Source organism: Corvus brachyrhynchos, unplaced genomic scaffold (assembly GCF_000691975.1).
Source record: "Corvus brachyrhynchos isolate BGI_N302 unplaced genomic scaffold, ASM69197v1 scaffold10, whole genome shotgun sequence".
In the NCBI taxonomy this organism is placed as follows: domain Eukaryota; kingdom Metazoa; phylum Chordata; class Aves; order Passeriformes; family Corvidae; genus Corvus; species Corvus brachyrhynchos.
Window position 1 is genome coordinate 4,874,926 of NW_008236180.1, and position 20,851 is coordinate 4,895,776.

General features: G+C 39.2%; 1 protein-coding gene across 2 annotated transcripts; it reads left to right on the forward strand.

Annotated features, from left to right (window-relative positions):
* Window positions 1-222: 222 nt before the first annotated feature.
* On the forward strand, window positions 223-14,941 carry YTHDF1 (YTH N6-methyladenosine RNA binding protein 1). 2 transcript variants are annotated; one of them, XM_008634668.2, is made up of 4 exons: window positions 223-328; window positions 1,795-1,874; window positions 5,927-7,453; window positions 13,444-14,941. In XM_008634668.2, the coding sequence occupies exons 3-4, from the start codon at window positions 5,945-5,947 to the stop codon at window positions 13,468-13,470; spliced, it is 1,536 nt and encodes a 511-aa protein (XP_008632890.1). In that variant the 5' UTR covers window positions 223-328; window positions 1,795-1,874; window positions 5,927-5,944; the 3' UTR covers window positions 13,471-14,941. The 2 variants fall into 2 exon arrangements, with proteins under 2 accessions (XP_008632890.1, XP_017589704.1); XM_017734215.1 differs by lacking the exon at window positions 13,444-14,941 and having other exon boundaries at window positions 293-328; window positions 5,927-13,032.
* The last annotated feature ends 5,910 nt before the right edge of the window (window positions 14,942-20,851 follow it).

Sequence of the window (20,851 nt, forward strand, 5' to 3'; positions counted from 1 at the left end):
GGCTGCTTTAGACCTCCATCATTCTCCTTAACTTCCCCCGTGGGCACAGCACGTTCCCGCCTCCTCCCTGGAGCCGGGGCCATTTCTCAGGAAGACTGGTGCTGAGTTATACGCGGAGCACGCTGCTCCAACCCAGGTCCAAACAAACCTTGAGATGCTGCTGGCGTTTTTTTTTGAGTCTCTTCCCCGTACTCAGAATCTCCGGGATTTGCAGTGACTATGATAATATGAGCGTTTTTCTAAAATTAACTTTTTTATTTCTCTTTTCTTTTTTTTCCTAAATCACGTGCTGTGGCTTCCCAGAGACCGAAAGGACAGGATAATAAAGGTGAGAATCATGCTGAGATCTGGTCGCTTAAATTGTTACTGTAACAGATCAATTACACAGGTAGCTGTAGGTGAGCAGAAATGTATCACTCTTACTCTGTATGGAAAACATCTGGGAATGAGGGAATGTGTGCTTTGTTTCAAAAATAACATCGACTGCCATTCATCCGAGCTTGCCTGCATCCCACTTAATTCTGGTGGATTTGCAGTGGGAACAACTGTGTGTTGGTACTCAGTAATTCTCCTTGTTTACGATGAAGCATGTTGCTGCATAAAGTCACAAGGATATCCCTGTACAATATATACATATTTACCTACTCTTGCGCACTGTGAATGCAGTTGTGTTGCTGCTCTGCTGTTGGCTGAGACATTTACATGAGTCTACAAACCTAATAATATAAAGAACTTTAAATAAAAGGTAGCTAACTTCTGATGAGATAATATGCTTTTTTGTAACTTTCCTGCTTCATTTAGGAGTTAAATTTAATAACAAGTCATCTAAAAATATAGCTTCGTTCTTACTGTGATTGCTAACAAGTGTGTAACTGTTAAGGCTTAGAAAGTAATGATGTTCAACTCATAAATGCATTTTAATAGATCTTAACCTGCCTTGAAGATCTAGCTCCTTCTAGTTGAAGAAACACATTCCCTGTGTTTGTAAACACTCTTTTACCTCTACTCCCCCTGACAGACTTTGCAGAAATATTCTGCTAAATTCCCAAACTTGTTTGCAAAACTTGTTATTCGGTGTTGTGTTTTATTTAGTTCAGCTGTTCTATGAAATAGGTAAATACAGAAACTATCACACCGTGTGTTTGACCTTGGTTTTTTAAATTTAAAGCAAACAGGAAATTATTTGAAGGGACCTAATACCCGTTTTGGGTTTGTATATCATTCAGTAATGGGTTTTGAATGCTTATCAAACATTCTTTTATGCTGAAGCAGGACTTTATGGCAGATATCTTTATTTTACAGATGAGAACGTTGAAACTTAAGTTTTCCTGAAAATATCAGGATACCAAAGCACTTAGCAGTCATCATTTCATAATTAAATGTAACCTCACCTCATCATATTTTAGCCAGCTTAAGCAGTGAATAACACACTCTGGGAGAACTGTGAGTTGGAGTGTTCTCATTATGGGCCAGAACAATAAATGTTATTTCCCAATCTTTTTTCACAAAATTGTTCTCAATAATTATTTTTTGAGTTAATTCACATGAGTTGTTTACTGACTCTCAGCTGTAGAATTTTTAATTACTAATTTTTAAAATTTACTCAACTTTGTTTTGTAAGCAGAAATATAAAGAGAAACCACCTGACGGGGGGGGAAATGTCATCCCTTGGTCTTTTTATGAGTCTTCCTAGTTTGAAGAAGAAATATGGCTTTACCTAAAGTACATAGGGTGGAACTCATCCCTGCAATGCTGCTGCTGGTGTTATAATGTGCTGTAACCCTTTTCTTGTAGTACAAAATGGTTCGTTACATCAGAAGGACACAGTTCATGACAACGATTTTGAACCTTACCTTTCCGGGCAGTCAAATCAGGTTAGTGTATTTTTAACTTAGAGGTTTTTTTTTTCCTTAGGCATGCTGTTGGCATTCCATTCATAGGATTGTGTGGAGGGAGAAAATGCCTTAAATAGAAATGGAAAAAGAAATGACAGCATATTGTGTTACTTGGTGATACAACCAGCATTTGTGTTCCCAAAGCTAATATTATTCTGCATCTCCAGATGGCCACAAGTGAAAATGAAGTTAATGCTCCAAGGAGCTGGAGCTGATTCCTCCTCCCCTTGCAGGTTACTGATGTGGCTGGACTGTGACAAACTGATCTTACAAGTTGCTTGTGGAAGTCTGAAAACTCTGCTTTTGGGCTCTCCTGATTTCTATTATTTATATAATCCTAGAAATTAATGTAGTTGAGATTTGGGTTGGATGCTCTCTAGGTAGTTTGTAGAGTTGTCCCATTTTTTACACTTCAGCAAATGTTGTTCTTTCATGTCCTCTGATATATCTTAAGAATTAAAGATGTGTTACTTAAGAGTAAGGTACTGTAATGTAAACTCTCATTATAATACACATTAAATCAACATCCATGACTAAAATACCATTAGAATAGAAAGTGCACTCTGAAGTAATTTTTCACGTCATGTTCAAATCTCTAGAAGGAGCAAAATGTTTAGAAACTGGAGAAGCAAAAAGTTTTCATTCACAAGTGGGAAACACTGTTTCAGAGAGAAACACTTACCAGAGGAACATAATGGGAAGGCTAAGTTACATTTTAAAAAGGAAATTTATAATTCAGCCTGAAGCTGTCAGATGCCATTGTTAATATTGATGACATCACTGAGCTTGCTTGCAGCATAGACATGTTCTCCAGACTTACAATAATTTAATGGAAGGCTTTCCTTCTTTTGGAGTTAATGTGCTGTGGAAAGTAGAAAAGACTTTGTGGGGGAAAAAAGGAAGTAAAATCTTAATTTTTAATGCAAAATTAATTATAAAAGAAAATGAGGTTTTCACCTCCCTCTGATTTTTTTAAATTGTGCTTCATCACATTTATATGCAATTTTTAATTACTTTAAACCAAGCTGTGTTTTCTAATGTTAAATATACTGAATGTTCACATAAAAAAGTAGATCCATCTATTATAATTTAATGCTAGGAAATTCGTCTTTGCTGTCAACAAGCCCAATTATTAGGATTAAATAGAAAAATTGCTACGGCTGTTAGAATTTCCATAATTATAATAAAAGTTTTCTTTATGAAAGTGTAGCTCCATTGACCAATTTATTTATGCTGCAGTGAAAAATTGGCATGGCACAAGAAACAATTGTGTAGGCCCTCTTACAATTTTAAGTGGAAAGTGACAGTAGCATTAATTAGGACTGTTGAGATTTTGTGCTGAAGACAACCATGTTGCTAAACAAAGCCTTATTATCCAGTTATCCAGTCAGATTTATTCAGCCCTTGAAAATTACTGTAAAGTACAAATGACTTAAAAAAAATTTTGAAACCAACTGGATATTTAAAAAAACTTAGGAAATTAAAGCTCCAGCTGACGCAATAATATATTTGATATCAAAAATCTAATGTAGGTTAGTAAGTGTGTTAATTTCATAATATAAAAATATTAATTAGTCTTTATAATGAGGATGAGCATGTTATAAAATCAAATAAAATATGATTGCCTTCCATCTTTCTTTTGAAAACTGAGCTTGAGTGGTACCTTCTTTTCTTCCCATAAAAGTTCTGGTTTCCAAGGAGCAGTAGTTAATACAGAGATATGAGAGCTTTTCATTGTAAAGCACACTAAAAGTACTTTTAAGAGCAAAGGGAACTGAGTCAAGTAGACCCTTCATATAAAAATTTATACTCAGCAAGAAAAGCATCCTCCTGTAAAGTCATTTAGAACCAAGAGATTATTCCTTTGGAACAGGGAATCACCAGCAAATAGCATATTTTGGGGGAAAGGAGATTCTTTCCTAAGTAACAGAACGATTGGGATGGGTGATTGTTTTTGTTTGGGTTTTTTTTTAATACAAAAGATACAGAAGGGTGCAGAAAGGTCAAGGATAAGTTTATTGAAATAAATGTTCTGATGTTGCAGGAAAGAACTTCTGTTAGGGTTTCTTTTACACACTCTAGCATAAAGCCAGGCAAAATAGATGGAATGTTTGGTAGGAATGGCTGCTGAAACTTTCCTTTAATCTTGTTAGAATCCTTGTGGAGACTTCACAGGCTGTGAGGAGATGACAGCTGCAGGAATTGTCTAAAATCCTTCAGCATAAATATTTCTGAGACAAAACGCTCTTCTGTAGGCTTACTCTTTTTGGTCTTACGTTCTAAATTTATAGAATATATGAGCATAAGTATCTCAGAGAACTCCTTATACCTCCTCCCTTTCACCTGCCTTTGTTTTAATTTTTTTCTTAAATTAACACTTTAAAATATTACACACAGCAATGTTAAAGTAAAGTATTTCAGAAGAATGGGTTTTTATACTAAATATTGAGCTTGGGCGACTCAGAAAACTTGGGGTATTTTAGAGAATCATCTGATAGGAAGGTGATTTCTGTACCTCTTGTTAGTGATAGAATTTGTGTGTAAATAAAGGCAGCTTGAACAGTGGCAGAGATCATTTCCTTTGAATCAATAACATTGGATTTAGGCTGTTTAAATCTCAGAAGTGTTTGCAGTACTGTTTGGAAGTCTGAGGCATATTGTGGTATCCTTCTGTGTATGAAACATAAGGATATTGAATTACTCTGGCTTTGGGGTATCGTGGAAAAGAGGTCATTGAAAAATGAGCAGCCTACATGATTCTGTATCAGTTGGATATTAGGCTTATCTTCAGCAAGGAGGGGATTTTACTTTGTTTGTTTTTAGAAAGGTGAGAAATAATCTGATTTTTGGAAAAATGACTGAAGTTCTGGTGCAGTTTTGCTAATTTTGCAGATACATTTTTCTTTTCAACTTTGAAATCTAGCAGTTTGAAAGAAGAGTTCGTCTTCTTAAAATAGCCTTTATGAGTAAGGAAAGGCGAGCTACTGTTTGACTCATTAACAGGAGATGTTGACCTTCCCACCCCCTCTCTGGTAATTACAGTTGGAGTGTCACTTTGGAAGGTCTCCAATATATGTGCTTCAAGTTGATTTAAAAAGGAATAAAACCTACTTTAGAATATCCTGGCTTTGTTCTTTTGCATTGTTGAGTAGAAGAATCATATGGAATGCTTCAAAATCAAGTGCCAGCAAAAGTGTTAGCGAGAGGAAAAGCTTCTCAGCTTGCTCTAAGAAACAGTTGATGGGGAGAAAATTTCTGAGGGTGTCTGCTGGTTTATAAATGTTTGATCTCTTATTTCATGAGTGGGAGAGATGTCCTGTTTGGAAGGACAGTCAGAAACACTCCTGCACAGTTGTAACTTTACTACTGAGGGGGGAAAAGACTTACGCAAAAGGTTGGATAGGGTCTTTCTCCAAGAGTTTGGGTGGCCTGTGTCGTGTGCCATCTTGGCATGGACTTGTCTCTGGTGCACCAGTCCCTGTAATTTCAGTTTGTATCTCTTACCTGTGGCAAACTTGGCATGTGTATCAGAAGTAGCCTGTGTGTGTTCTACTGCTTGAGGTGTGGTTTTTTGTCGGAGCCTATTGGGCCCTCAAAACAACTCCCTAGTGAGGATTGTAGTAGTATGTTATGTGTATTGTCATATTAAGGTAATTTGTAGTCTAAAGCTTCTTCCATGTAGCAGTCTAGAAGTGCTGAATATCCTTGGTTCTGTGAGCTACAAAATACAGTTAGATATGTTCCTTGAAATAATTTGGGGTGTTGGCTACTAAATAACCTTAGTAATGTAAGATTACATGGTTTCAAAATCTCAACTACTAACCTCAGTGTGAGCCCCTAGTCTGGGGGTATTATAAATGCCCAGATACTTCCTTTTAGCCCTGAATCCTTCTTGGAGTATGAACTAAGATCTGTCATTAGAAAGTACATTACCTTGTCTCTAGTGTTCTTTTCTATTTGGTGTTATGCCTATTTATAAATGAAGGGTTTATTTATCTGGTGATTTTTTTTTTTTTTTTTCTCTTTAACAGAACAGTAGCTATCCATCAATGACTGATCCTTATCTGTCCAGTTATTATCCACCATCTATTGGGTTCCCCTATTCTCTCAGTGAAGCACCATGGTCTACAGGAGGAGATCCTCCTATCCCTTATCTCACCACCTATGGACAGCTCAGTAATGGGGATCATCATTTTATGCACGATGCCGTTTTTGGACAGCCTGGGGGTCTGGGAAATAATATCTATCAACACCGGTTTAACTTTTTCCCTGAAAATCCTGCCTTCTCAGCTTGGGGAACAAGTGGATCCCAAGGACAGCAGACTCAAAGCTCAGCGTATGGGAGCAGTTACAGCTACCCACCCAGTTCCCTGGGGGGTACCATTGTGGATGGACAAACAGGATTTCATAATGATACATTAAATAAAGCTCCTGGAATGAACAGTATTGAACAGGGAATGGTTGGACTTAAGATTGGTGGAGATGTTACAACTTCTGCGGTGAAAACAGTAGGTTCTGTTGTTAACAGTGCCGGGATGACAGGTGGCCTCTCTGGGAATGGTGGATCTAATGTAAACTTGCCAGTATCTAAACCAACCTCTTGGGCTGCTATTGCCAGCAAGCCTGCAAAACCACAGCCTAAAATGAAAACAAAAACTGGGCCTGTAATTGGAGGAGCTTTGCCTCCTCCCCCTATAAAGCATAATATGGACATAGGTACTTGGGACAATAAGGGTCCTGTGGCAAAAGTTCCTGCCCCCCAACAGATACCTTCTCCTCAGTCTGTTCCACAGCCGCAGCAACCAATTGTGCAGCCTGTTCCAGCTCAGCCTCCTCCATTGACTCAGTCACAGTATCAGACCCCTCAGCAGCCACCCCAAAATCGCTGGGTAGCTCCTCGCAACCGAAATGCAGCTTTTGGCCAAAGTGGAGGAACTGGGAACGACAGCAACTCAGCTGGCAGCACCCAGCCCAACCCCGTTCCGAGCGGCGAGTCTCATCCTGTCCTTGAAAAACTGAAAGCTGCTCACAGCTATAACCCTAAAGATTTCGAATGGAACCTTAAAAATGGACGTGTGTTCATAATCAAGAGCTATTCCGAGGATGATATTCATCGTTCCATTAAATATTCTATTTGGTGTAGTACGGAACACGGCAACAAACGCCTGGACAGTGCTTTTCGCTCCATGAACAGCAAGGGCCCGGTGTACTTGCTGTTCAGTGTCAATGGCAGTGGACACTTCTGTGGAGTAGCAGAGATGAAATCACCTGTGGACTATGGCACCAGTGCAGGTGTCTGGTCTCAGGACAAGTGGAAGGGGAAATTTGATGTCAAGTGGATCTTTGTGAAGGATGTGCCCAACAACCAACTGAGACACATCAGGCTGGAGAACAATGACAACAAACCCGTTACAAACTCCCGTGATACACAGGAGGTGCCCTTAGAAAAAGCAAAACAAGTGCTTAAAATTATTGCTACTTACAAGCACACGACCTCCATCTTTGATGACTTTTCTCATTATGAAAAGCGCCAGGAAGAGGAGGAGGTGGTGCGGAAGGTAAACTTATTAAAAAATTTATTTTATACACAGATATGGGGAAAATGAAATGTGAAGGCTGCTATGGTGGAAAAATGTAAGTAGGAATTCAAAATGTTTTTAATAACATCTCAACCGGATGGTTTCTTGTGTGTTTAACAACACAAATCTGATGCGTATTTGTTTGTGAAAGTTTCACAAGTCAATGAGTTTCAAAGCAGAAAGCTAAGCAGTAATACAGGTAAAGGACTTTATGTCCAGTTTATTGGAGTTTGATTTATTTTTTTATCTTAAAATGGTTAGTAGAAAATAGTTTCTGTTTCAGAATTGGGTTCTGCCAGTGATTGTCGCTTAAGTTTTTTGCCTTAAATACGAGTTGTTTTAGCACTGTTTGACTGGAACTGGGCTATCAAAATTGATACCTGTATTGGTATTTGAAATTTGTACATCACCTTTAAGAAGAAGAAAACTGATTTTGTTTATTCAGTTTATCTCTCTGGAAAAGAAAGAGTTGCATAATATTGCTGGAATAGTGCTAGAAAGAGTGCATTTATGCTGCTGAAGTCACATGTATTATTTGGATAAATAAAGGTTTTCAGTTCCCAGGTTTAATCTGTCTACTAATTTTTGAAGTTTTGAGTGAAGATGTAGTGAGAGAAGTCTGGGCAGTAACTGTGAGAGTGTAGTAAAAATTTCCACACACACTTTCATGGCTCTAAGTCTTATCACAAGGGATCTCTGTCCCTCTCCATCCCACAACCTGAGTTTCAAGAATGCCTTTCTCTAATTAGGCAGTCTAGAAGTAATAACCTGACAAAATAATAGGTGTCAGGATGTGTAGTTGCTACTGAAGTAACACTTATATTTGCTTGTTGTTGGTAGTGTTTCCTAGACCTTTTTGTGTAGCATTGCAAGTACAGCATTCGTTTGACAGGCTGGTTTAGTTTAGTGTAGCTCACATTTGTTTTAAGATGTTTTTAAAGCAAAGACTTAATGCATGTTCCTGCAGCTTAAATTTTAAAATTGCCGTTTTAAAGTTTTTATGGCCATTTAAAAGTGTAGATAAAATTGCTTTAAACTGTCTTCATAGAATGTACTGTTAAATTATATGAGAAAAGGAGTTCAATGTCTTTAAAACTTCGTGGCTGAACTTCTCCTGGCCATGATAGATGCGCACAGCTGACCTCAGCACAGCAGAAGGACAGCTTAAAACTGCAAGTTTTTCTTAGGTACTCCCTGTGGGGTTCCATGAGGTAAAACCTAAAGGCCTTTGCTTGAACACTTCATTCCTTCAGTAGCTAATTAGCAATTCAATATTTAATGCAACCTGTATGTTGGAGAGGTGTTCCCTTATGTAGGAGAGAATCTTGATAAAGTGAGGTAGCCTGGGTTCCTCTGTCCAGTGTTTGTGGTGTACGGGGGTGTGATTGTTTTGTGTTTTTAATTCTGTCTCCCTGTGTTCTGCTGCCAAGGCTGGAGGGGAGAACTGTGGGTGTTCAAGGAGTGAGAGTACAGGGAAAGTGGTAACAGATCTACCCTTGCACAGATAATTCACTGGCCTGAGGAAGATCCCAATGGTGGCACAAACACCAGAATTCCTGTGCTTTGTAGGATCTCAGAGGGCTGGTGTTATACTGCTGAGCTGGTCTCATTTTGGGTTGGTTTAATAAACACAACTAATTCTCACTATCGGCTCAAAAATATTCTTACCAGGTCACTGCTTTATTTATAATAGGATCAGTTTTTCAAAATAATGCATTTTCCTTCCTCATTTAAAATGGGAGGCTCTGGCTTGTATTGCACATTCACAAAATAAACTATGAAGTCTAATTTAATATTTCTTAGATTCCTCTGAACAGCTTAGAAAATGAGACACCAAAGTATCCGGAGGAAGGTAATAGTGCCAGAGAGGTAAAGCAGAGCAGCAGTGAAGGAATGAAAAATAAGATGCTGCTTGTCAGGTTGCACTCTATAAAACTTGTCTGGAAAGTCACTATTTTTCCCCTTCATTGACAAAATGGATTTTAGAACTCCAGCTGATTACTAGAAGAGTTTGTTTTTTTACGGGATATACACACATTTAAAGTTCTTATTGTTAAGAAGTTTGTGCTGTTGAAGTTCAAACCTTCCTGTTAACAAAGTTAATCTTCCTAGGACAGTAATTTTTGAAGAATCTTGCAGTCAATTAAACTACCCTATGACCTCATTGATGTTTTCAGATAGTTGTTTGTATATGTGGCATCCTAATCGGTTTTCAGATTGCTGGGTTTAATTCATTATACACTTGTTTAGCTTTTAAATTGTTGAAATTTTGTGCTTCCATTTCACTGCTGTTGTGATTACAAGAACAAAATTCTTAAAAAGCTGTACAAGGAGAGCGTGAATGATACAATTTCTTTTATACACAAATATTTAGTAGAGAATAATAATGTAATCTGTGCAGGGCACGCCATTGGCCTTTCAGCTCTTTAGATGGTTCCAGTTTGTTGCTAACCAGCATTTCCATGGCTGCTGTGCAGATCCAGCTCCAGTGTGTGCAGCTGAGTTTAACTGATGTAGGAGCTTCTGTGTCAGTGCCAAATCATCCAGTGAGGCTTTGGCAAGTATAATGCTGGATGAAATTCATTCAAGTGCCAAAGATTCAGCACTGTTGCAGCATTGCTGAAAGAAGGTATCCCTCCAGAACTCAGAGAGGGTTTGGTCATGCTGGGATGTAAGTCCAGCTTCTGATTTGCCACACTGAAATACTTAAGCCCAGTCTGGTGACCTAGAACATGGGAGGGGAGTAATAGAAGGGTATTGGGGTCTGGAATGAAATAGCAAAACAGTGAGTGGCATGAATTCTCACCTGATCCTCACAGCCTTTTTCAGTCAGTTCCAGAGCTGCTACAGTGCCCACAAAGAGCTACTTCTGTCATCAAAGCTCGTGCTCTGAAAACTGTAAAAACGTTGTGACGTGTGAGAGAGCTTCTTTTAAAAGAAAATAGAGTATAATGTGGCATTAGTTGTTAATGTTTCCTAAAGCATGCCCTCAGAGTCTTGACGAAGTTGTCTTCCAAAGTTTAAAAGCTTGTAAAGACATGAAACTTGTTGCAGTTCTTGGTACTTCACAGGTGACAGGTGAGCTGTCAGCAGCTCGTGCTCCCAGATCTGCACCAAAGCAGATGGTCACAGTTCCTGTACTGGGCTGCTGTGCTGTCACCTCTGATCCGAGCAGGGCACTCAGCTCTTCCAAGGTCTACACCTTGGTGTTGTGTTGGCAGAGCTGCACAGCCTCAAAGCTCCTGAATCACCAGGATTACCAGTTCTGCTTTAGGTGATTAAATACTGGAAAGTGTTGGCTGGTGCATGTTGGCGCCTGGGAATACTCATTTTCTCCCAGCACTGTGTGATTCCTTTCAGTGATGAGCTTTCTGTGAACACACTCACAGAACTTTAAAGGATGGAATATTGTCCTTCCTCCAAAGTTCTAGTTAAAAAACATATTTTAAGAGTAGTACTGTGTTCCTGAGATAAAGAAAACATTTATATTTTTGTGTCTGAACATAAATGCTTTGATCCCACTGACTTTAACAAAGTTTAGTAGGAAAGTTGAAGCTACTCTAGCCTGAGATGAAGAGAAAAGAAGTTTGACAGGGATGAGTGTCTCCAAGATGGAAATCTCTGCAAATTTTGTGGAAACCCATTTTCCCTGTGTCTGAAGACCATACAGATTAGTGTCATGAAGGAGAAGTGTGCAGCTGGAGCTTTCCTGTGAGATATCAAGAGTATTCCACTGGAGAAGAGAAACTGAAGGCTCCGGATCTTCAGAACCAGAATGAGCACAGCTTTGTTAGTTGCTTACAAAACTGTTTGTTCTTGCTTGCAGTAGTGCTAAGTAGCAGTAAGGAAGAGAATTTGAGAGTTAGAGCTTCTAAAAAGCTGCCATGCTCAAGAGCACGAAGAATTGCTGCATCAGTTTATGTTGTTTCAGACATTTGTAAAGAGGAAGACTCAGATTAGCCCCCAAGAGAGAAAGCAAAAAGCAAGGTAGGAGGAACTGCTTGGGAACTTGTTCAGTAAAGAGCACTTTTTACTGAATTACAAAGTCTGAGCTGGGTTTCTGAATGCCATGAGCACTTCAGGTGGAGGTCTCAGGTGCTAGCCTCCCTCTGGTTATGTGGGACTAGTCCACATAAATAAATAAAACCTTCCATTTCTAAAGAAAGTGGAATTAGGAAGGTCAGTGGGTGACTACACAGAAAACTACGAATAAATTACGAGGTGGCAGTGGGACAGAATCAGCTCATGAACAAGGTAGGGCAGTAAAGGGGATGTTGGAAAGGGAAGTTGGAAATAGGATGAAACAATTACTTTTTTTGGAAGCCTGAAAATAGAGTTGATGTGATTCAGTTCTAGATGCATTCTAACCACCTTTTGTTTGAAATGTCAGGCAGACATAAGCTCCTTTTATCAAGAACAACACCTAATGTTCTGACACTGCCATTAAGAAACGGCTTTCACTGATAATTCATCATAGTCAAGAGTTAAAAGACAGGAAGAATATAGATTTTTATAATAAATTCTACCACTTCACACAACCTGTTTTGTTGATTTGGTAAAACAACTTTGCTATCTCTTACTTGTCTTAAATCACAGATTAAGAATTCATTCTGGACTTTGTTGACTTAATTTTATTATGAAAATTGAAATATTAATATTCTGCCTGGAGGCAGAAATCAATATATTCAGTTTTTAAAAATCTCTTCTGATTTTTATGCTGTGACCAGCTGAAGCAACAAGTGCAGTCTGTTACATTTACAATGGTTGGTATATTTCCAAATAAGCTTTACATCACAGCAGAAACAATTGAGATGAAGCTTATACAGAATGAGTCCACAAAACAGAATCTGAAGGAGCTAGTTCCGGAGTTGGCTCTTGGTGGTGCTTGGGCTCTTGGTGGTGCTTGGGTTCACAGTTTCCTTGCTTGGAATAGGATTTGGTGCCATATTGATGCATTTAAGTACAGAGTCGAGTCTTTCCATGCCAGTTCTGCACTGTAAACAGCAAAAATGGGAAGGCTGAGCCCTTTCTGTTCAGTGTGCAGTGGTGCCTTAGCTGGAGGATGCACAGGACTGAGGACACAGCAGCCTGGTTTTGTCCTGCTGTTGTTGCAGGTTCTGCACTTGTGGGGCTCCTGAAACAGAGTGAACAAGTGCCCTGTTCTGTTGGGGCATCGCTCAGGGTGTCTGTGGGAGCCCTGTGCTGCTGGGAGAGCTCAGGGTCACTGATGTGAAGCTCACCTGCAGGCAGTCCCCAGGGCTGTATCCTTTGGGTGACTTTTATCTGGTTTCAGTATTTGTGATTAGCAGAAACTCTGGAGAAAGGCTCAAAGACCCTCCCAGCTGCTCAGTTGTTCAGTCCAGCTGTGCTGGGTTTTATCAGACTTATGTAGAAGCACAAAACTCTTCTTCTACCTAATATTTTTTTCCCTTACCCCCAAATATTTCCCAGTGCTTCCCAGAATAGTTGAACAAAGAAGAAGAATTAAGGACAGCATTTCTCAACAGCTCAAATCCCTGCTTTTACTGAATGTGACTTAACTCCAAAGTCATTTGAGTGCTTCAAAATTAGACCAGTTCTGTGGAGTTCACTAATCTGCCATCTGCTTTCTGCTCATGTATTGGTTGTGCTACTACTGCAGTAGCTGAAATAATCCAGAAAGTAAAATATTGCAGATCCTGTTTCTCCTTAGGAGTGTTGATATTTCATACCTTTCTCTCTCTGTGACCTTCAGCTGCTGTTGGTTTGAAGTGACTGCAGGTATTCATCCAGATGTTCCATTTGAGGCTGCATTAAAAAACATTAAGTTATCGAGTCCTTGGGTTTGTTGGGTATGAGCAATATATTTATAAAAAGTAGCAGCATTGTTTTAAGTGTATAGTTATCTAGAAGCACATTAGTGCTGTTAAACTACTAAAAACTCTTTGCTTGTTCCTTTGACTAAAATCTTAACTTTTTTCTCTTTGCAGGAACGTCAGAATCGAAACAAACAATAAGAATAAACATATACAGTTTGATATATATACTAGAACTGATATTAAATTCGACTATGAGAAACAAAATTAAGTATAACTGGTGCTGTATCCTGGCATCAGGACAAACTAAAGCTTTCAGCTCCAATATATCTTCTCGTGCAGGGGAAATTAAGTTGTTGCATCTTTAAGTACATTGTAGTTTATTTTTGCCCAAGTGGATCTGCATTAATTTGTATCTTTTTTCTATGTAAAATTCTGTAGAAATCATTAATAAAGGTGTGTCTGTTTTTATTTTTTTAAGTTGGTAAACAGTTATATTAACCTAATGTGGACCTATACATGAGCATACTAAAGTGTCAGTGCTTCCCAAAGACTTTATTTTGGCACGAATTATGTTCCTAGCCAGATATAGAGATTATGGAGAATACATGACAAATCTTCCTTTATCCTCCTCCCAACCCCTTTTTCTTCATGGCAGAAGTAAGAAACCATGCATTGATGATTTTTTTTGTCATTTTAAAAAAAACCTCCTAAGATACTGCACTTCAGAATTTTGAAATGAAAAAAACCCTAAATTTTGATCACTTTGTGCAGCTGCTCTGCCTCTTTATTTATCTGTACAATTACTCTTTTAAAACTGCTGATGCGCCATGTTGGTCTGTCTAGTAGAAAATCAAATTGTCAGTGGAATTGTTTTTCTGGAAAATATTTCCCTTTCACATTCTGTTAACCAGTGCTTCAGTGTGCATCTGTTACTCCATATCCTGCCGAGGGTGAGCGAGATGCTTTCTCTCAGCCATAATTCTGCTTTACGGTTTTTGTAGCTTAATTAAATAATAATGTGATGCTATCAACATTGCAGGGGTTTTAAACAATGTGTTTAAACCTGTTTCAGCTTTCAGGTGTTATTAGTTAATTGCAGATCATTTTTAATCCTTCCCTTCATTACTCTCTCCCAACCCCCCCAAATCCTAATGCCATTTAAAGTTTTTATACCAATAATGCTGAGCTTTAACGTAGGAACTAATAGTACGGATAATATGATGGATTATGCCTCAGATGTTTAAAATTGACAGTGTGTATGTCTAATTTTTTTTTTCTGTTGGATGAGTAAAAAAACCTGTTTTAAGAAATTGAATTTGCTGTCATGTTTTTGTGGAGTGAGGGGACCGTCGGAGAACCTGTCACCAACTGGAGTTCCAGTTAAGCATGGAAATGGTGCTCATGTCCGCTGCTCTAGCACACTGAATCTGCACGTGTTTATTGTAGAGGATCTTTTACTATATTAGAAAGCAAGTATCTTCTGAATACTATTTACTCCAAAAGGACCTCCAATTTAAATAAAGTTTAATCTGTATCATTTAGACTTGTATTTAGAACGTATAACTCTGTCTCTGGACTGTTACTGCCTGTAAGGAGTAATGGACAGCATCAGATTAACTTTTTCCTCTAGGAGAATACAAGCCTTAATAAACAATACATATTTAGCAAGCTTGATGTCATTTTCATTTTTTCCCTGCATTCACTTGTTTTCCTCTGTTCCAGTCACCCTTTATGCTGACTCATCAATTAAATCTAACTTGAGAAGTGGTTTGATGGACTAACTCAGATGTTAGCTCTCAGCACACCTGAAGGGTGCAGAAGGGTTTCACAGGACTCTGCAGAGGACATTTAAGCTGCTTTGACTGTTCCCATTCCTCAGAGGACCTGCATCCGTGTGCAGAGGCTGTCACTTGTGCTTCCCCGCTTGTGCTTCCCTTGTACTGTAGAGAAGCTGAAGAGAGGACTGGAAGTTGTGCTGTGTCCTTCAGGAGGCAGCAGCACAGCCTTCGGTCACCAGGGTGGGAAAAGAACTTCCCAAATCTAGTAAAGCTGACCAGTTTCTTTCCCAGCACTTGGCTGTGTTTCCCAGCTCTAACTGTAGTAATTTGCCTTGGTATCTTTTTTTAACTGACTGATTGAAGCAATTCTGCTTTTTATAAACATGTTGTCATCCAATAAAAGTGCCTGCTGTTAGTTTCAGTTATGTCAGAACACTTCCACTGGTGATTCTAGAGCCAAAAATCTCTGCTCCATCTGGACCCTCAAGAGAAAAGTTAGTTACAAACTTTAGTACCTTTTTTTTTTTAATCTAAACAATCTCTGCTGTGATACAGACTTCAGGTAAATATTTGCTAAGAAAATGAAACACAAAAATTTAAAAAAAATAATTGGGAGCCTTCAGCTGAAACTGGTTTGACTGTATTAAGGCGATGATGTGTTTCAGCAGCCTGGCTTTGTGGGCAGCAGAAAACGGCTTCAGCCTGAAGAGATTTCTTACTGATACTGCAGAGTTGTACAGCCCTATCAGAGAGGTGGGAGAAGATTCAACAGTGGGTAAAATAATCCTGTTCATCACAACCACGTTGGGTGCTCAGATAACTGCAGTGTTGGCTGCTGGTCCTTCTGATTTTCAATCCCCTGCCACTGCAATTCCAAGGGATGACTCACTTTTTGTGTTTCACAGAGTTCACATTTCACTGCGAGGGGGAAGAAGCATTCTTCCAGTGTCTTGAAGAATAACTTCATGTCACAAGTCTTGCTTATTCTTTATTTAGTCCAAGTAATGGTTCTGAAGGAAAGTTGCTGTGTGCTTTTGGAATTGGTGCTTAAATTCGCTCCTTAAATGAGTTGCTTTGCTTGATGTTTCTGGAGTTTGGGTGTGACAGTAACGCTGCTGCCTTTCACTTTTAAGTCAAATGGAGCTGGTAGCACCAAATGCTGATTAAAAAGTTAAATTATTTCTCTGGTGCAATTACTGGTTGGTGATGGCAGCCCATTGTACTGCTCTGAAGCTGTGAACTTACATCATGGGGGAAAAACCTATTTGTTTGCAGGTCGTCACGCCAAAGGTAATAGAACTGAATAGTTAAGTCTTCATGGAGATTATGTTTGTTGCTGGGAGTGAGTTGTGCTTGTAGAGCAAACGATGAAGTTAAACCCTACACAGATGTGTGAGGGCAGAAACAAGCAGACAGAAATTCAAGATTACTTCTCTCCCATAACACATTGTGCTCATAAGGCCAGACTGATTGCTTACCTCTCATTTTTGGGAAATGGAAATAGGGGATGTAAAATTTAAAATTCTACTTTTTTTCTTTTTTTCACCCTTTGCAGTACTGTTTATGTTCAAAGATGTGAGATGATGTGTTTATATTCAAAGATGTTTCTTCACAAAATACTTGGTATTTCTTTGGAGAACTTAAAGGTGTTTATGAATTTACTCAAAGGGTATTAGTGAGATCTCATTAAAAAAAAATAAGTATTTATTTCTAAGCATTAGACTGACCACAGTGCACTACAGAGCAGGGGTAAGTGGTTTGCTTTTCGTTTTTAATAATGAGAGGTTTTATTTGGCCATAGAAGATGGAAATTCCAGTAAATCTGGCCATAAAAAAACTTGTAGGCAGAGATAGTGCAAAAATACCAAAAGAAAACTCACTGATCTAATGTTACTGCCTTTTTCTGGTTTCTGCACCTATTGAGAAAAGTAGCTGAGAGGAGTAAGGGAAGTTTAGTTAAAACAGCAGATAAATGCAAAACAAGGCACAAACAGCTGATGGAGAGAAGTGTGTTTTGATGTAATGCTCCTTTTCCTGGGCTCTCAGCTACTTTGAATTTTTTATGTTGAACAATCTGTTTCCCTTGGAAAAAGCTCTGGCTCTTGCTGACGACGGTGCTCAGCATCTGCTCATTTCAGGAGAAAGCTGTTCGCTATTTTTGGGAAAGTGCAGGTTTTTAATTGGAATTTGTGATCCTGCCCAAGAACAGAGCGAATGTAGCTGTGGCTGGGGCTGTGATCACTGCCTTGGCTGTAGCCTGCCTTGTCCACAGCTCCTTTGAGAAGGACCAGCTCTTGTTCAGCCTATTTTTAGAATTAAGGGAGTTGAGTCAGAATGTTGAAATCACTTAATTGGGGTGTGACTTGGCAGAGGGAGATTTTGGATTTCACAAGAAACATGGCTCAGCTCGATGGACTGTTCCGTAGCTGACATTCCCACAGTGAGACTTCCCCGTTCACATCTCTTGGTGCTTTGGCCGAATGTGAGGGTGAAGGGAATTGTCTTGGGTATGAATGTTGTCAGTTTCACGGCTTTCCTGTCTTCAGAAAGCTTATGTTGATTAAAAAAAGCTTTCCAATTGCCTGTTGCAGATGCAGCGCTGCATTGCACGTGCAGTGTGATGGCAGCCGGTGATGTTTCTCATTTCCCTGCCAGAGCATAAGCAGGGCAGGGCTTTAGCAATTCCAAGAACAGCTTTTGTTCCCTGGTACAATATGGGATTAATTTCCTTGTTTTATGTAGGATCATTATTTCAGGGCACCTTTGTAATCCCTTGGGAAATGCTACATAGAAGAGTGCTGACTTGACTTCTGTCTCCTCATTTTGGTTCCTGCAGCATCCCTGATCTCCCTTTTGTTCACGTCCTGAGGTGAACTTCTGCCAGCGCGAGCAAGACCTTGGAGATGTGCCCTCTTCAGCATGCAGGACTTTGTGGAACTGGCATCAACACTGTCTTTTACTGAATCTCCTTCAATTTGGAGAGCGTAGGAGGTTTTATGCCATCTGTCTGTTTATAAGTTATTCAAGAAATTATTTTTACCTGGGATGTTACCATGACAACAGACAGACAGTAAAGTCTTCACCAAACGCATTTCTAATGTCCAAATCAGTAGGATCTGGTGTTTTGCTGTGGTTTCAATAATGAAGACAGTGGGAAAGAGGTGTAAATACTTGTTTTACTTGTTTTACCAAATATACATTCTCCAGCTATTTTTAGATTATTAATGCATTGCCTTGGACAGTAATATATATTGCAAGCAACCTCCTTAAATTTTTCCCCCCTCACCATCTGGGTGTGAGAATAGGAAGAAAATAAATTTTATCAGTAAAGGATGCATTGATTTATACAGATATTATTAAGGAGCTTTTTTCATTATTTATATCTACTTTGATTTCTGTGCTCTGCTCTGTGGGTCTGCAAATTGTAACTTGGGTAATTTGATTATTGATAATGTCTAAGTCTCTACCATAGTTCAGCATGTCTCTGGAAGCTGAGATCTGCAAACCCTCCTGAGTTTGAAACCACTGATGTAGTAGGAGCTGTTCTTCCAGCTCCTGCTCTCTTGTAACAACACATTTCAGCTGAAAGCACTTGATGGCAGAGAAGTGGAATGTTCAGGTTCTTGCAGCTGAAAGCACTTTGCTGAAATAGTGTTTAGTCAGTTCTGGTGGAACTTCGGGGAGGAGTCGTTAGGCTGAGAAGTAGCAAATCAGATCATTGTCTGCACCTGGAGGGAGAGTACTTTTCTAATTCAAGATTGCACATGCTCTGTAGTGGGCCCAAATTTACCAAGTTTGGAGTTAAACTTACTGGTGGAGTGGCTTCTTCTTCATCCCCTTTGTGAATAATCAGCCCTTTCAGGAAATAATGGATTTTGGAAAGTCTGGGGATTTACGGAGACTCTTCGGCTTTCTTAGTCCATTGCTGTGTATGAAAATCCTTCTCTAATCTAAATCTGTTCTATACGAATTTGTAAAACATCAACAGTATACATTTATGTGAGTGCCAATAGTCTGATTTGTAGGGGGAAGAACTCCTCGGAGGTCTGCAAAAAGCTCCCACTTGTAACATCAAAAACTGTCAGTGGAGGCTTTTGGCCACTTGTAAAAAAGATGATTATGCAGAGCCCTTGAAAACACTTTGGGGAAAAGACAAGGTGCTTTGATGTTTTGGCCTGTATTTCATAAATACATCAGTGACATTTGTTGCCTGGCATGAAGATTCACATTTGTTAAGTGCAACTGTCTGTAAACTTTCTAGACCTCTATTCCAATCTTGAACTCATGCAAAGCCTCTCTGAAAGGTGCTCTGAGATACACAAAAGCTGAGATCCTTCCCAGCTCTGCTGCTCAGGATTGGGTTTGGACAAAGCCTGGAAGGTGCAGGGTAGGACTGATAACAAAACTGTGCCATTGCAGAGGATTTTTGAACTGTTCTGTTTAAAGACTGAAGGTTTAATCTTTAAAAGAGCTATTTTCTACTTTCCCACAGGTACTCTAAGGTAGAGCAGGGTCTGGAGTAGGATCCAAAAAGGCTGAGCAGGGAGGCTGCTTGGGAGGTGTCAGGAAGGAGCAGTTTCTGGTTAGGACCCCATTTCTGGGAGAGTATCAAATTCTGAGGTACCAAAGCAGGTTTTATTTCTTAAGCCACTGGCAAGTTGTTGAGATTTCTCTCATATTTTATCCTTTTCAGTCCTCAACACTGTGTCACTTTGAGATCTCCTTTTGAATCAAAATACTCAGTTATAGTGTACTGAAATTGAACTGTTGGCAGCAGTTGGATGGTCAGACACTTAATCACACCAAATTCAGTGTTGTTATGCCCTGGTTTTTATATGTAGTACCTGCTTAACTGAGCTAGCTCGTTTCACAGTGTTCAGGGATTTATGCTTTTTTTCCACTAATGCTAGATCAGCCACCAGAAGTTTGGAACAAAAGAACCAATTAAGGAGGTGTAGCTGCATGTTGTATCACTGGTGTGCAGCATTTAAAAAAATGAAAGCAAGGGAGACTGCTTTGTGTCCTCTAGCTTTATATATTTGACCTCTGTAAAAGAGAAATTACAACTAAAACATTGTAATTCCTTGTTTGCTCTGACAAAGAACAGGAATTCCTAGTTTTAACCTGTTAGTCCCTTAAAGAACAATCTTTCAGTGTGCCTTGGACAGCTCGTTCATTCACTCAGCAGCAGCATCAAGGTTAGAAGCATGGTAGGGTTTTTTGGTCCGAAAGCTTTGTCTTTCTAAAAATGCCTAAGAATGTCTTTCTAAAAATCCCTAAGAATGAGGGAGTTGTGGTCAGTGAGCTGGGAGAAGAAATAAAGAGCAATTTCTATCAAGTGGGAGCAAAGACAACTCCAAAAGATTTCCTGATGCTGAGCAAAGAGCAACACTAATGAGCCCCCATGGGAAATGTAATCTCCCCGTAGTGAGTAAAATAGTAGGTGGGGAAGAGGAGTAATTTTATGAGCCAGGTATAATTTCAGATTTTTTCCTGAACTTACTGACCTTGATGAGGATGGGAAAACACTGCAAGTTGCTAATTCAGTTATTTCAAAGAACATGATAGCGGAAGATGAAAAGGAGGGTATTAATAAAAGAGCAGCAGACAGAGTGATCTTTAGACAGATTTTTAAAAGTTGTTACTCCATTAGAGTTTTTTAAAATAATAAATACAAGCAAGGGTGTGAACCTGCAGGTCACAAATTGCACAGAGGTTCCTCCTGTTAAAGTCCAAAAGCCTCCTGGTGAAATGAGAGCGGGGTTGTGAGGCACAACCATCCTCAGAAACATATTCAAAAC

Bases quoted from the DNA above. Each gene is read 5' to 3' on its own strand.
- YTHDF1 (XM_017734215.1), top strand. From the start codon at position 5,945: ATGACTGATCCTTATCTGTCCAGTTATTATCCACCATCTATTGGGTTC.